Here is a 15882-nt window from a genome sequence, read left to right as displayed (position 1 = left end):
TGTCTTTTTGTTCTGCCACACTCAGTAATTCAATTATGCTAAACAGGGCTTCAATTCCCCGGGCTGTGGCATGCCTAGCACCAGCAGCAGGGTGGATTCCCATTAACTCTGTGCTCAGGAAGCAATTCCTGCAAAGAAAACAGAGAGGAAGGGCTGCTATAAGCAAGGAGAGACCTGACAGCCACTATGAAGTTCTGGAGGATTCATACTTGGGGCTTGGAGGGGTGAGATAACTACAGAAGTACCATATGCCAATATAATAGTAGCTACAATTGAACTAGGTTTCATTTTTTGCTGGCCTTAAGACTAAGAGACTGGCCTCCAAACACACACACAGTGAATGGTAAGACCCTGAGCAGTGAGAACACACAGTCCTTCCTGAAGGGAATAAAACAGGGACCAGCTGAGGGACAAACACCCAGAGCATCACCAAACTGAACAAGTCTGAAAGTTTAATACAGCTGTAGATAAAACTGAGCTTGCAGTATTAATGAATACAAGAGTCTGTTGTTTTGTATAATTCAAATAAACTTGTACATTTATACAGTTATAGACCGCATGCCAGAAAATGCATTTAGTTTATTCTAATTCAAATATGTACAATTTACAATAGAATTCAAGCATAAGTTCAGCAGTAGAGAACACAGACCGGCTGTGCAGTCAAACAGATACACTTCTCTTAGCACAAGCATTGGGGCTGGGTGAAAACATTCAGGAAAAACAAAAGGAGCCACACCAGTAAAAGTGAAATGCTAACCAGGAAGAACCTCCTGAACCCCATAACCAAAAACAGTTAGCAGCCACCCGTGTTTTTACTTTCACTCTCAGTAACAGAAGACACATATTTTAGCCTTAACATACGTCATACATTGCAATACAAGCCACAAGCCTCAGAAAACTTGTGTTCAACAAGGACAGGCAGATTATTTAAACTGTTGAATGAATGGTCACTTTTAATATTTCATATGGCATTAACTCAACAAACACGAGAACACCTCGCCACTGCTCCCACTCAGCCCATTACATTCATTTTGTGCAGCACATGGCCATGGCTGGGGACACTCCATTGCTCTTAGCATGGGGGCATGTTGGCTGTCCATATGGAGGCCTGGGTGCAGGGGGCTGACCCAAGGTCTGCTGTGCCAGGAGGAGCTGCAGGGAGGTAGGCTGCCCTGAGCACTAATGGGTGCCCCATCCCTGGAGATGCCAAGGCCATGGATGGGGCTCTGGGCAATCTGAGCAGGTGGGGGGCAGCCAGCCTACTGCACAGGGTGGAACTGGATGATCTTTAAGGTCCCCTCCAACCTAAGCCATTCTATGGTTCTATGACTCATCAGCCACCGTGATGCTGGTTCAGTGTCCTTGGCTTTCTGGTTTGGACTGGAGGTGGCATATTTGCTGTTGATGCCTGACCACTGTATGTGGCCATTTTCACTCGGCCAAAGATGAGTGGATAAGTTAAAAATGGCACAAAACCCCGCTGCAGTTTATAAGATGGCCTGAATAAGTGTTAGCAAATAGGGGAAAACAACGTTCAGATCTTACCTTGCAATGTTGCAATTCTGCTCATCACGCAGGGAGCTTCACGCACCATTCCCTTTAACAACAGCATGCAAAGTATTTCAGTACATCCACAGGTGTAAAAAGCATGCAGTGCCACTCAAAAATCGCCATAAGCAGTGGAAAAAAACCTTTAGTTACTATAAAATCCATATGTGCACAGCTGATCAAGCACACTGGGAAACTTCCAGACCAAGCACTGAGCCCCAGTTTAACCTGAGCCAACCCTTCCAGCAATATTGCATTTCTCAGTTCTCATCCCATGCCACCATTTCTACCCAAACCAAACTATTATCTCCCAATGATGAACAGATCTGTCCTTATTAAGCGAGCATGAACATTGACACCCAATGGCCCACAGTCTTTGAGCCAGGACTGCCCTACACAGCTGCTGTTGCACTTGCTCATCTCCAAGACCACACAGCTGTGCTTTGTCTCCAACACCATGATGCCATGCTGCCAGTGCTGCACACTGGTCTGTCTCGCACAGACCTCCCAATGAAACAAGACAGAGATCCTCATCACTGACCAGCTCTGAAACAGCCACCCTGCTTTGTGTCCTTTGGCGCAGCCCAGGAACTGCAATAGCCTGGTGTTCAACAGGGGGGAAGCACAGGTGTTGGGGCACAGCAGCAGTGAGGGAGTAAAAGAGGATAAAAACCCCTAAAACCACACAAAGCCACAGGAGGATACCAAACCATACATTTACACAAAGTATTACTCAATTCAAAACCCACAGGGTCAACCTTGGTTAATGCCTTTGCTCCTGTTTTCACCACAGAGAAAGCAGTACAGGGATCACCACAGGACTCAGCAGCTCTCACAGCTCTGGCTGCAAGATGTGGGCTCACAGCACCACCAGTGGGACTCGGGTTTGCAGGATGGGGCCTCAGAGTAAGAAGAGCAAAGGCCTGGCACCACAGGGGCTCAGGGGGAGCCCAGGAGCAGAGCATCCACAACAGAAGCCTGCCTGACGTAAGGAACAACTGAGCAACACAACTGTTGTGAAACAACACCACAAGCTGTCCCGTGAAACCAAGCGTGTTGTCTGTACAGAGATAAATGATAGAAGAATTCTTTTTTTTTTTTTCTGATTTTATCTGAAGTGCCATTTTCATTCATTTCCTTATAGTTTTGCCTACTCTTACCAATAGAAGCTTCTTTTCTCAACAGCATCCTGTGAAATACATTCATTTTCCCCCAGCAGTCTAGAGGCAGGAAAAGAAAGCCCAAGAAGAACTTAAAGCAAAATGGAAACCAGCAGTTATTTTAAGGCCAGCAGGTTTGGTGTGAGGAATTAACAAATACAATTCCTTCTAGGAACAAAAAAATCTGCATGCACCATAACTACCTTATTGAAAAGCATAGAATCCCAGAACGGCCTGGGTTGCAAAGGCCCACAGTGCTCATCCAGCTCCAACCCCCTGCTGTGTGCAGGGTCACCAACCAGCAGCCCAGGCTGCCCAGAGCCACATCCAGCCTGGCCCTGAATGCCTGCAGGGATGGGGCATCCACAGCCTCCTTGGGCAACCTGTGAACAGTGTGTAGCATCACAACCCACGTCAGGAAAAAAGGAAACAAACTCAAATTATAACTTACCCTGAAAGTTACCCACTCGCATGTTTAACCTGCTACTGACTCTTAAGAAATACGCAGGGAACAGAACACCCCTGCACACGCTTTTCAGAATATACAGTATAAATATAGTAGGAGCCATGCCAGAAAACTAGATGCAGGAATTGCACACTATTATTGCATGCGCATCGTGGTTCTACACGCCAGGGGTGGATGGCTCTGCTGGCCCCGGGCAGCCTGCTGGTGTACACACAGCCCTGCCAGCACCGGGCATGGAGCCACATGGAGCTCTGGAAGGCCGTCCTCCTGCTGGGGCAGTCTGGCCTTGGTAGCTGGGTTATGTGAAGCGATCAGAATTCATTTTTCTCAGTTTTGGAGGAAGGTTCCCTTCCATCCGGCCGCCCCCTGACAGTTTCTGGAGCTTGGGCGGCAAGTCAGCCACGGACTGGCTCATGGGATCCGACATCATCTTGGTGGCTTTGGACACCAGTTTCTCTTCTGAATTCCCAGGGACTGAGCTGATCCGCTGCAGTTTCATGGGCAAATCGCCCATGCTGTAGGCCTTCTCTGAGGTGGTAGAGCTCATCCTGAGGAGTTTTTTGGGGAAGTCGTCCCTTCCAGTTATTTTCTGCAGTTTGGAAGGTAGTTTTATGCCAACCTCATCCAGACCATCCAGGCACTCCACCGAGTTATTCCTCTCCTTGCTGTTGCTGACAGCGGGCGCTATCAGCGGCGAGGACATGAGCAGCATCTCCTCCTGCTCCTTCACGCTGTACGGCGGCGTGGGGACCTCAAATGTCGCGTGGAACTGCGAGTAGTCGACTTTGAAGAACCCTTCTTCCAAGGAAATAACCGGGAAGAAGCGATGGCCCCAGAGCACCTCATCCTCCGTGTAGGATGTCCTGGCCTGGCACGTCATCCCTGCAAGCAGCAAGGAAGAAAAGCGCATCCGTTATACACAATTTAGGAAGTGCACAAACCTTGGAGGTTTCTGAATGTTTTAAAGGACTGGAGTTTGTGTTTTGAAGCATATGAAAGTAAAGACATTGGCACGTCTACCACTTCCACATAGTTACTATTAAATTGTCATCCTCGATGGGAGAGGAGCCAAAAATAGAGTAAGGGATGTGCCTGTATGAATAATTCATGTCTGTTCTTATGGCCACTTCTGAAGGCTCTGCTGATGAAGGCAGAACACAAGCTATCTTGATAGCCTCAGGACTGAGCTAGCAGGAGATGCTAACTTAAACTTGTGATCTTAAAGGATAACCTGCCTGTTCCACATACTCATCATATTCACCAAAGTACACGAAACCAGTCCCCATGCTTTACGTATCACTTGAATGAACCAAGCCCATCCTGGTGCACTGTACTCCATCGGAACGCAGTGAGCATGGGCTAGGAAATGCATTTATTTCTCTTTAAGTGCTTCACTGGCATCCTGCCCACAGATCACAGATATACAGTGATATGGCTGAGATCAAAGGTTACAAGAGCTAGCACAAAGAAATATGACCAAAGGGCCCAACACAGCCCTTGCCTTCCCTTCTCTGCTCCTGCTTCTTGCCTGCATGTGCTTCTCTTCCTCCGGGCCATTGACCCCTGGCTGCCTGCCTGACCTCAAAAGTCAGAGGGAAGCAGTGACTGGGGCAGCTGGAAGTGTCCAGAGTGTGTCTGCTGGGTGATGCATTTTTCACCCAGTCACCCTGTGTTTCCATATTCTTCATGAAGTGGAAGCAAACGCAGACCTAATGGGTTTAGAAAAAACAAAACAACATAGTTTTTACCAAAAAGAAGGCAATTACACTGAGTGCTTCTGCCATCTGCAGCCTTTATCCTGCAGCAGTTCATTAGCTGAACTTTCACAGGGAAAGCACGGCCCTTTCCCCTCTGCTCCCCTAGACCCGACCCCAGGGGAGCCCTCATTAGGAACGAGTGCTTCCAGCAACGTGTGTACGTGGCAGAGCAGCACTCAGAGCTGCCCCCAGAGCAGGGACTACTTGACTCCATGACCTGTGTTTAGATGGCAAATGACTTCAGATGCAGAGTTCTCCTTCTAGGAGGGTTGGAGAAGGACAGTGTAACCACACTGATGGCACACAGGGTTGGACCTGTGCTGCAGGATCATAGAAGTACAGAACCATGGAAACACTGAGGTTAGAAAAGATCACTGAGACCCCCTTCCCCCCAGTCCAACCCCAGCCCACCCTGCCATGCCCAGTGCCACATCCCCACAGCTCTGGGACACCCCCAGGGATGGTGACTCCCACTCCTTGGGCAGTTGGGCCACTGTCTAACTACTCTTTGGAGAAGAAATGCTTCCTAATACCCATCCTGACCTTCCAAGCTCCATGCTGCCTCGATGCTACATAGCTCTTCTGCAAGAAAATCCACATTTTACTGCATCAATGTAACAAAGCTCATCCGAGAGATAAATATTCGCAGGTATCTCATTTTTGCTTCAAGTTCAATGCATCCTATTCACTAACAAACCCAAGGTTGCAAATTACTTATTAGTTCCCCAGAGGAGCTGCCGCTACTGACGCGCTTGTCGGCACTGGGAATAATTGTCACGCTAAGCAGAAGATGCTGGGAGGTGCTGAATGTGCTCTGTTTAAGGCACTGGACAAGAAATCAATTCTCAGACTTTCCTTCAGCTCTGCTGCATTGCCCTGCTTTCCCTCCCCTTGCTGTGTCCTTAGCAGACTCCTCATGGCAGAATCCTACAAGCATGGCAGTGCCCTTCTGCAAACAGACAGCCCATACTCAATACATGCCAGGTATGGGAAAGGTATTTCTCTGCCACCAACAGCAAGAGTCAAACTCTATTAGCAAGAGAGGGCAGGGCATGGTACCAAGCAAAGCACAGAAGGTCAGGGAACCTCACCTTCCTCCTTGTTTCATGACGAAGTCCAGCTCAAACAGCACATCCAAAAGGGAGAACACTGAGCACTACAGCAGCATTACTTCCTGGCTTCCCCATAGGAGCCCTGTTGCAGATGACAGCCACCTCTGTACTGCCTTCTGTATCACCATACACAATCTATGCTCTGCTATGAGCAGCCCTGTCACCTTACAGCAGGTATGGCTCCTTCTGCTCCCACCAAACCAACCAGGTCCCAGTACCAGCCTCACAGGCTCTGCTTTCCTTCTCTTCATAGAATCATTGCTGTTGAAAAAGACCTCTAGAATCAACTTATTTGAACTCTCATAACCTTAGTTATGGAAAATTCTTCTTTTCCCCAAGGAGTTACACATCAGCAGGTATGATATTGACAGTCCCTCCCATGCCTCTATCGCATTAATGGGCTGTTTACATTTTTACCAGCTTGTCTAGACTATTAATATTCATTTGCAGTACAGAATTTAAACTCTCTTGGAATAAACGCTCCAAATGCTGCTCATCTCATTAAGAAGCCAACGGTTTGTCAAAGGAAAAGGTTGAGATGAGTGTTGTTCATCACTCCAAACGTGGGCTTCCACCACACAGTGCTCTTCAGGGCTGTCAGCAGCTGCTGATTGCGATGCACATTAGCCAAGCTCTAGCTGAATAAAAATCACAATAATGTACCTGAAAATAGGCACAAATGTCCAATAAGAAAACCTCTATTATTTCAGAAACACAGAATGCAATAATGTTCACAGCGCCAGAGGGAAGAGATTTCCAAACAGAAGCTGCTCTTCTGCTAACAAAACATGTTATTTTGGCTGGTAGGCTGAATGCTCACAAATCCAAATCCTGGGTATTTTGGACCACCTCAACTAAGACTGCCCTGCAGTGCTTCCACCAGAAGCTGGGGCTGCCATTCCTCCTCCTGGCCATGCTGACAGTGCCACATGTGCCTCTCTGCCACCCCACCAGCGTGTGCCCCTCCATCACTGCAGATGCCAGGGGCTGCAGAGCTGAACCCCATTGGATGCAGTTGGGAATGGAGCTGCTGGGGGCAGCCCCCCCATGTATATGCTCCATGCTCATCTGGTCGCACAGGGACAGCCAGGCCATGCATATCTAAGAACATTTTCCATCACTGCCCTTGAACAAAGTAGAGCAGAGCTGCTGTCCAGGCCAAGCATGGGTTAAATTGGTGAACCCTGAGATTTATATGAAGGCATTTTTTTCAATAACTGTGCCTTTTCTTTTCATCATTTGCACTGTCTGAAGCAAGTGCTATCACTGCAGCAAAAGGCATCTATCTGCCATATTATAAGTTATTAATTACAAATTATTATTTCTAATGAGGTAGAACATTTGCTGTTAGAGCCCCAGCCGGGCTGAAGAAGTGAACGCAATTAACTCAGCTCAGCCAGCAGCTCTGCCAGCCTTTGCTTTTGTGTCCGTGGCTCCAGCAGCTCAGCTCACCATCCCAGGGAGCACAGCTGGCAGGAAGGGAGCTCCCAGCACAGCTCCCAGCCACCCAACGAGAGGGCAGGATCCCTCAGCATCCCAGATCCCAGGCATTAAGATCATTATCCCGACTGCTTCAAGCTTTGCTACAACATCAGGCTTGTTCCACAACAGAGCAAGGCCAGCCCAAAGGATAGCAGTTGTTGACAAAAGCCATGCAAAAAGCTAATTTTATCTGCAATAACCCTCAAGTTATGGCTGCATTTCTAAAGGACCTGGATGGGGATGGCTGTATCCAGGCAACTCCTGGAACTCACAACCTGGCAGACATGCTGCCACTTCTCTTTTTCTTGTCTCTTGGGCCTCATGCCCAAATTAAAACTAATTTAGCACTGCCATCTGAGGCCGTGAAGGCAATGCAAGGGGAGAACTTTGGCATAACGATACACTGTGCTCCATGCTGCACTCCCATAGGAGTGATGGAAGATCAGCAGCTCCATCAGGACAGAGGTGCAAGACCCCCATAGAAATCCATTTCTCTTGGGATTCCAGGATGGTAGAGAAGGGGAATGGTGGCTTTTGGAAACCAGGGGAGTGACAAGATGGATGGCAGCACATTTAGCTCAATATCCCAATGGGAACACCTGGCTGCAGTGCCTCTCTCTGCCTGAAATGAAAACAAACAGCTGAATTCCGCAATAAGACAGAAAATGGGCACCCAAAATGTGAGGGCAGGAACAATTCAGCCAAACCCGGAGTGATGGATGCTCTCAGGTTTTCCCTTACAGTGTTTGCAACTGTAATACAACTTAAACTGACAAGCCGTGCCACGCACAGCTGAGAAACACAGCCCAATTTCTACCCCGACAGCACGCACAGCGTCTAAACCCTAATAGTTCCCATCTATTTTGAAGGAGCAGCTATTCTTGGCACCAGAGTTCTTCCACCGTAATTTCAGGATACATTTTTTTTTATTACACGGGCAATCGTTGGAAATGCCATAAAACTTCATCAGTTTACAGCTGCCAGCCCCTGCTGCTGCCCAGCTTAATGCCTGATTTATGGCACAGCACTTCCACAAGGCCATTTGCCTTAACAGAGAAGAGGTGGGCAGACACTGTGCCACCTTCATATGCTTAATGGCTTTGATTATTTTTAAATAACATTCCAATTAAATTGTCTTTTCTAAGGAGGGGGAGAAATAAATAAATAATATTTAATAGAATCGTGGAATTGTGAAGGTTGGAGAAGCCCTGTTGGATTCCCACTGCCCACATCCCTCAATGCCAGATCCCCACAGCTCTGGGACACCCCCAGGATGGTGACCCCCACTCCCTGGGCTGCTGTGCAATGCCTGGCTGCTCTTTGGAGAAGGAATGGTTCCTAACATCCAACATATTTCCTCACAAGCACTGATGGAGGATGGCAGCCACTGGCTGCTCCCCATCCACGTGGCCATGCCCAAAACCCCAGCATCCACATACCAAGGAGGTGGGGGAGGACAGCAGAGGGGTGAGGCTGCAGCTATGAAGAGAACACTTGGATTCTGGTAGCTCTGCACCACATGATTTTTTCTTTCCATAGCAGGGAAACACAGAGGCTGCCCATTTTGCCCTTTCAAATCCACTCCACTTTCTCCAACGACAGCACAAGTGGGATGCAGCAATGTAATGGGTGCTGGCATGTCCCCATAGCACAGCACACTCTCCCTTGGAATCCCAACCCACAGAGAGCTTTTCACAGAACAACTTCATGCTTAACCACCATCTACCACTGAAACCCATAAACCACAGGAGTGAAAGGAGGTCAGAGATCAAACGAAGGAAGGATGTATGCAAAGAGGGAACGACGGTAGCGGGGGGATTGAGTAACAAAATGCACACATTTATGCAACAGTCAGACATCACTCTTCTGCTAAACATTGTAATTTCACATTGCACTGAATAGCAAAGGCAGGCTGCTGCCTTGCTGCCCGATTTAGATGCGTTGTTTGTGCTCCGGTGCTATAAATACCTCCCGGCTCGCTCAGGCTGTGCTCTTCTCCCAGCAGCTATCTATCTATCTCCATGCTTAAAAAGCGCTGGTGACAGCCAGGGTATTTTTCTATCAGCTGCTGCTCCTAGGGCAGTTTTTAATCAGCGAGGCACACAGCTCCCTGGCACCTTGCAGGCAGCCTGCCTTGATGCATACCAGGACCGCAGCCAGCATGTGCCGTGTGGGGCATTGAGAGTGTCACAAAAGCTGTGTGACAAAGCCCAGCCCTGCTGCACACAGCCACTGTGCAACTGCTGAATGCACAGTTAGTGCAATGACAGCAATATATTCTATCTAGCCTGGTATTTTTCAGATATAATTTTTTTAACATGCAAAAAAACATGTTATTTTGGAAGAGCAACCTGTTCCCTCCCTTCTCCATGCAGCAGTGAGTCAGGGCTGATTTCAGCCCTCCATTCCCTCACTTGGAGCAGTTCTCCATGCAGAGCCATCTGCTGCACGCCACTGCTTGCGTGCTCACCATCTACCAGCACTGAGATGCAGCAGGAATACATGGCTTGAAGGAAACGTAGGAGCAGTCTTGACAATTCACCACAATAGGAAAGAAAAAGAAACTGAAAATAAGTTGAAAAATTACCCCCTTCGAATGAGAATCTTAGTTATGAGATCAGCAACACAAACACGAGTCCCAGTTCCCTTGGGATCCATCAGCAGTTCCCCTTCTCCTCCAACACCCACCAGACCATATGCTGCTCAGCACCAAAATAGGGCTCATCCATCTTCAGGGCTTTAGCAAGTCTGAAGGAGTATCATACGTCACAGACTGCCTTGAGGGGAGGGAGAACTGCATTTTCACATGGAAAAGCACAGGCATCATGCACCACTGCCACACAGCTGGTGTGGCTCAGGTCCAGCAGGTGCCTCTCAGCTGCTGTGTGCATGCAGGAGATGCAGGGACCCAGCAGGACAGCAGCTCATGGGGATGCTGGGAACTCACCTACACACACCTCAAACATAGCAGGCAGACCATAAACAATGCTGCTGAAAACAGCATGCCATGAATGGCAGCAATAAAAGGAGGATGAAATATGAGTTTGAAAGTCAGTGTTCCCTATCTAGTGCTGTTGGCCTGACGTGTAATAATTTGGTGTATATCTTCACAACACTCAACACCAAAGGGCAATCTGTTCTTCCCCAGAGGTGCTTCAAATGAAGCTGCAGGGTGCTGCTGTAACTTGATCTTGGTTTGGGGAGTAGGGGGGGAAGCAGGGATACCCAGCTGCTGCTGTGCCCCCCAGCTCCACCAGCACAGTACTCAGGGGCAGCCCTGGTCCAATGGGCCCAGCAGCTTGGGAGAACACACCATACCTTTCTGTTGCATAGACATAATGCTGGCATTATGCTTAGAGCATAGAGCAGCTCTTCTGTCTGCAGAGACTTCACCACGGCCGCCTGCTGCGAGAGTGCCTGCTTTGCACTTGAAACACTCCCAGTCACCAGCTCCATCACCAGCATCTCCTCGTGTGTACAGCTCATGTCATGTATTTAGAATTAATTCGCGGTGCTTAACACAAGATCCCTTGAACTAAACATAGCATTTGCTGCAGCATCTTCAGTTTTAGCTGACAAACATTTCTTGCAAACATGTCAGGCACACAGAGCTTCCCAAGAAACAGATGCTTGAACGTTGTCAGTTCTGGGTGAAGTGAGTATTTTGATCATCTCTTTGATAATCCTGAGGCTATAAAAGCATCTTTAGGAAACCAGGCTCTCCCCAGTACACCACACACACACACATATATATATATAGAGAGAGAGAGAGCACATAGGTGTAGCAAGCAAGTTATGGAATGGGGGTAGGAAGTCCCCATAGGGTCTGTGTGGCTCCTACCAGACCACAGCCTTTCCACCATACACACAACCATAGAATCACCAAGGTTGGAAAAGACATCCAAGATCATCCAAGGCCAACCTATCACCAATAGTGATCCTCAACACAACAACTAAACATCCCATGCTTCATTTTGTTACATTTTCAAGCACAAAGCTGTGTTTGCCCACACTTTTAACACTTGACACAGTGAAGAAAACTCTGTCTGGCTGCTGAAATAATGGGGTGAGAAGGTGAAATATTGCTCACATTCCTGAGCCCACACATTGGTGAGCAATGCCCTGCCTACAGACACAGAGCTCCGAGCCAGCACAGCCCTGCAGGTCGCTATGGGGACATGAGTGCCAGCAGGAACTGCACGTCCTCCTCTGTACTATGAAGAATTACACCTAAATGACAGGAAAGCCATGAGAGCAATCTCAGTCACTCATTTCCAGAAGCAGCCAGTGGGAAAAAGCATTGGATGCCCCAATAGGAATGGCTTATAGCACAGCATCCCCCACCACCTCCCCTGCAAACTCAAACGCCAGTTTAAAATCTTGTAACTGAGGGACCTTCCTGACATTTGGGGGAAAAGCATCTCAGGATGCAGACTGTATTTCTGACAACTTGTCAGTGCTGTATGGCATTCCTTATAGCTTCAATCCTACATTTCAGCTGGGTTGCGGAGCTGCCTCCATGCAGCATGTACAAAAGGAGCAAACCTGAAGCACTTAGAGATGCTCAGGCAGCAGTTGCCACCAGTTCCTGTGCTCAAAGCCAAGCAGAGCGGGCATCCATTTCCATCACTTCTTAAGCTTCAGGGTAAGTGTTAAATATAAGATAAATCCAAGAAACTACTGAGAAGCGCTTTAATGGATACATAAAATATTTGAAGTTTATGGAAGTTATATTCTCCAAGTCAAGGACTTGTTAATTATTTCCCTGATTACCTAATTTTGTGCTGACACAGCCCTTATGCTGGGAAAGTCCCTCCATGAACATTTTGCCTCATTGTCAGGGTGGGAGAACCCTCATGATGACAAAAATTCACCCTGAATGTATATGGAAAATGCCCCCAACCATTAGAAGACCCATCTTCACTGCAAGGTCTCAGGTTATGGGATATCATGCTCAGCATGTACCGCAAGCAAGTGTTCAACAAGCATCTGGACACCACTCTCAGACATGTGGTCTGAGTTTTGGGTGGTCGTGTGTGGACCATCAAGTCCAACTCCTGGCTCCTCATGGGTCCCATCTGGCTCAGAATATCCTATGATCCTAAATCCCATAGCAAGAGCCGCATCACTACACTGTTGACGGGCACCAGCCCTGACCCCACGTTTCTGAGCAGAATTACACAACACTGCCTGGCAGGGAGGGCAGGAAATGTGGTTTTCCTCCACAAACTCAAGCCCTGCCCATATCACACCATCACAGAACAAGGAACGTACACAATCCCTGCTCATCACATGCACTGCATCATTACAGCACCTTCCTTAGCTCCCATTTCCAGGAGCACCCCCAGGCAGTCACCCTGGCCATACCTGGGCCAGCCCCTGCTCTGTGCTCACCAGCAGCCAAGCAGCACCAGGATGCTGTGCTATACTACCTGAACGCCATTAATTATTTTGTTTGTGTTTACTGATGTTCTCAGGTTGATCTGTTCAGTGCTAATGAGGCATTTATTCTCAATTAGAAGCCTCTTGCAGAAGTGAGCTGTAATTCCAGCGAGTTTTGCAGATGAATTAATTACAATGCGAGCATTCAGCCTTCTGCTGGTGCCTCTGCTCTGTGCGACGAGCTCCTATGCTGAACAACAGCGTTTTGAGGAAAAATAGGTCCACCTTTTTGTTCTGTACAAGGTACACAGCATAAGGCATTGCAATAGTTCCCTCCAGCTTTAAAATCTTCCCATCCCTGGCTGCTGAGCGGTGCTGCAAGAAGCAGCCGGGAGCAAAGAATTCCTGCACTGCAATGCCTGCTCAAAAAGAAATATTAAATATAAATCTGTGCTATTTCATCACGCAACATTAAGTCAGCAATGTTCCACTGTGGGAAATTTCATCCCCATTACTGCGTGCCGTGTGAATTTAAAGCATCTGCAGTATAATGAGAAGATGAAACAAGCTACAGCGAAACACTGGGAATATGCTTAGCGCTACAATTTGTGCCCGTTAGATGATTGCATCTAATAGATGTGAGGCGTCATGCTAAAAAATAAAAAGGCAAAAAAGAATGAATTATTGATAGGGCTCCGAGGGGAAGTTTGAAGATATCTATATTTAGAGAGGAAGCCTCCAGGGCCTGCTTTCTCTCTGCTCTTTGTGCTCTGGGTGCCCACAGCCGGGGTGGGTGCAAGCAGGGGTGAACCACGCAGGTACCCTCCCTACCTGCAGCATAATGCCATGTCTCCCATGGCTGCCAGCAATGCACAGCACTGACTACAAGCAATGTGCAATCTCCTTCTCTTCCTGCCAAAACCCTGCTCCTCAGCAAGCTCCCAGGCACCCCAAGGCAAGGGGACAATGTTCAGCTACCCCAGAGAGCACTGTCAGCTCCAGCCTTTTTCCAGCCAATTTTCCGTGATGTAGACACAGGCAGTTCCAAGAGCTCCACATCCCAATCTGAGCCGAGAAAGAAACATAGAACCACAGCATGGTTGGGTTGGAAGGGCCCTTACAGATCAACCAGTTCCAACCCCTGCCAAGACACAAGCTGTTACAGGGAAGATGAGAACCTGGAGAAAAGAAACCAAGAAGAAAATGTACCTAATTACTGTGCATCAGAAGCTGGCGAAGAAGCAGAACCCATGAGATATCCTTTGCTTTGTCATGTCACGATGCAGAGTACATGCAAAACATTGGGAAGCATTTAATAATTTAAACTAGACAAAACATTCAGCTGCTCTGGTAAAGAGGGAACTGCCAAGGAAGCTGCTGGCCCACGGATGGGGACACAGGCTCTGCAAAAGCTGCTGTGTGACAGCCATCCTGCTGCACATCCACCCATCAGATGTGAGCTCTGGGTGATATTAAGCAGCAGAGGTCTATAAGCTTTTCCTGGGGAATACAAGTCCCTCTCTGGCTGTTCTCCTGGAAGGACAGTAGGCAAAGAGAAGGAGCTGTGTTTTCCAGGTGAAGCGGCTGCCACGTGGGTTACTGCAGGACAACAGAAGTGGCACTTCCAAAAGAGAACATCAGTAGCACCACTTGGAGATGTCATTTCCCATTAGGAGTAACTGTAATAATGGGATCTGAACAATAAATTTTAAGGCTAGAACAAGCCACTTTAGAACCACAGCAATCTACACACACTTCTTTTCCAGCATCACAATTGAGCTGATAGACATCAAAGAAAATTACTGAAGTAAAATGCAGGAATTATCTATTATTCCCCCTATCCCTTTTGGTTTCATTACTCTTCCAGATCTTTTACTGCTTATTATTTCCTTACTTCAACAACAAAACAAAAAACCACCTATTGGCACACTTAAGCTCAACCTGGCAGCTGCTGATGCCAGCTAACTAACTGGTCACTGCTCAGCCAACCAACCAGTGCATCACCAGCTGCTGCACAGCCTCAGCTTTCCGAGCACCCCCCACCTCCTGCACTTAAACACAGATCTGACCGCCAGCAACAGACAGAGCACACTGCAGAGTACGGCTACGTTATTTTCTGGACCAATTTTGGCCTCTTCACTGCCTATTATCCAGGGTAATGCTTCCTAAATTAGAGATGGTGCACTTCAGATGTGGCTACAGCTGGGCAGAAATGTGGTAAGTAAAATTACAGTTGAGAAGTGCAGGTGGCACAGGGATTACCAGCAGACAGAGCCCAACTGGTCGATGGAGAGGGAAAATGGATCTGCAGCTCTCTGTGCTTAAAGGCAACTCAATCCAGCACTGGAACAAGGACAGCACTGATTCACAGCTCTGTCCAGGCATCGTCTTTATTACCCCGCACTCCTCTATACTCTGTGGTTGTAATTTTAACTTTAAAATTGTTCCAACTTCTAGTTATTCTGGTCCCAGGAGCCCTCTGGAAGCCAAAATCAGCCAGAAACCCACAGACACCAAACACTGAAAACAACACAGACGGGAGCCAAGTATCGTTTATCTGATAGAGGAGCTGCTTTGCAATGCAGAGCTATACAATGGCAAAGAGCAATCGACAGAAGATTTACAGAGCAGAGCACGCTGTGGAGCAGCCTGACACGGTGGGGACAAGTGTCCTTAATCATGGACAATTAGTCACGCCATGCCCTTCATCATTTACTCAGGGGATGGGAGCTCTCAGCTTCATCCTGAGTTATCAGGCCACAGACACAGATCGATATCATAACAAGGAGCAGAGAAAATCTCGTTAGATAAATTGCTGCTCGAGGAGATCACCTTGTTTTGCTTTGTTTCCCCCTGCATCTCTGTGCTATCATTCCCTGGACTAACCTAGAAAAACAAAAAAGGGACCACTCCTGATGCGACAGGCACCTGAGCAGCAATGGGATCCCACCAACATCCCAGAAACATCACTTCCA

At 47.8% G+C, this 15882-nt stretch overlaps 1 protein-coding gene across 1 annotated transcript in view; it reads right to left on the bottom strand.

Annotated features, from left to right (window-relative positions):
* Positions 1–435: 435 nt before the first annotated feature.
* The window catches only part of KCNJ3 (potassium inwardly rectifying channel subfamily J member 3), a 28115-nt gene continuing 12668 nt past the window's right edge, over positions 436–15882 (bottom strand). The window contains exon 3 of the mRNA XM_015869215.3: positions 436–4056. Within this exon, the coding sequence (XP_015724701.1) occupies positions 3473–4056 (584 nt within the window). The 3' untranslated portion in view covers positions 436–3472. The remainder of the gene's footprint in view (positions 4057–15882) is intronic.

The sequence above is a fragment of the Coturnix japonica genome, chromosome 7, assembly GCF_054131305.1.
Source record: "Coturnix japonica strain WE chromosome 7, WE-NBRP24, whole genome shotgun sequence".
NCBI classification, from domain to species: Eukaryota; Metazoa; Chordata; class Aves; order Galliformes; family Phasianidae; genus Coturnix; species Coturnix japonica.
This window is presented reverse-complemented; position numbering and strand designations above follow the sequence as displayed.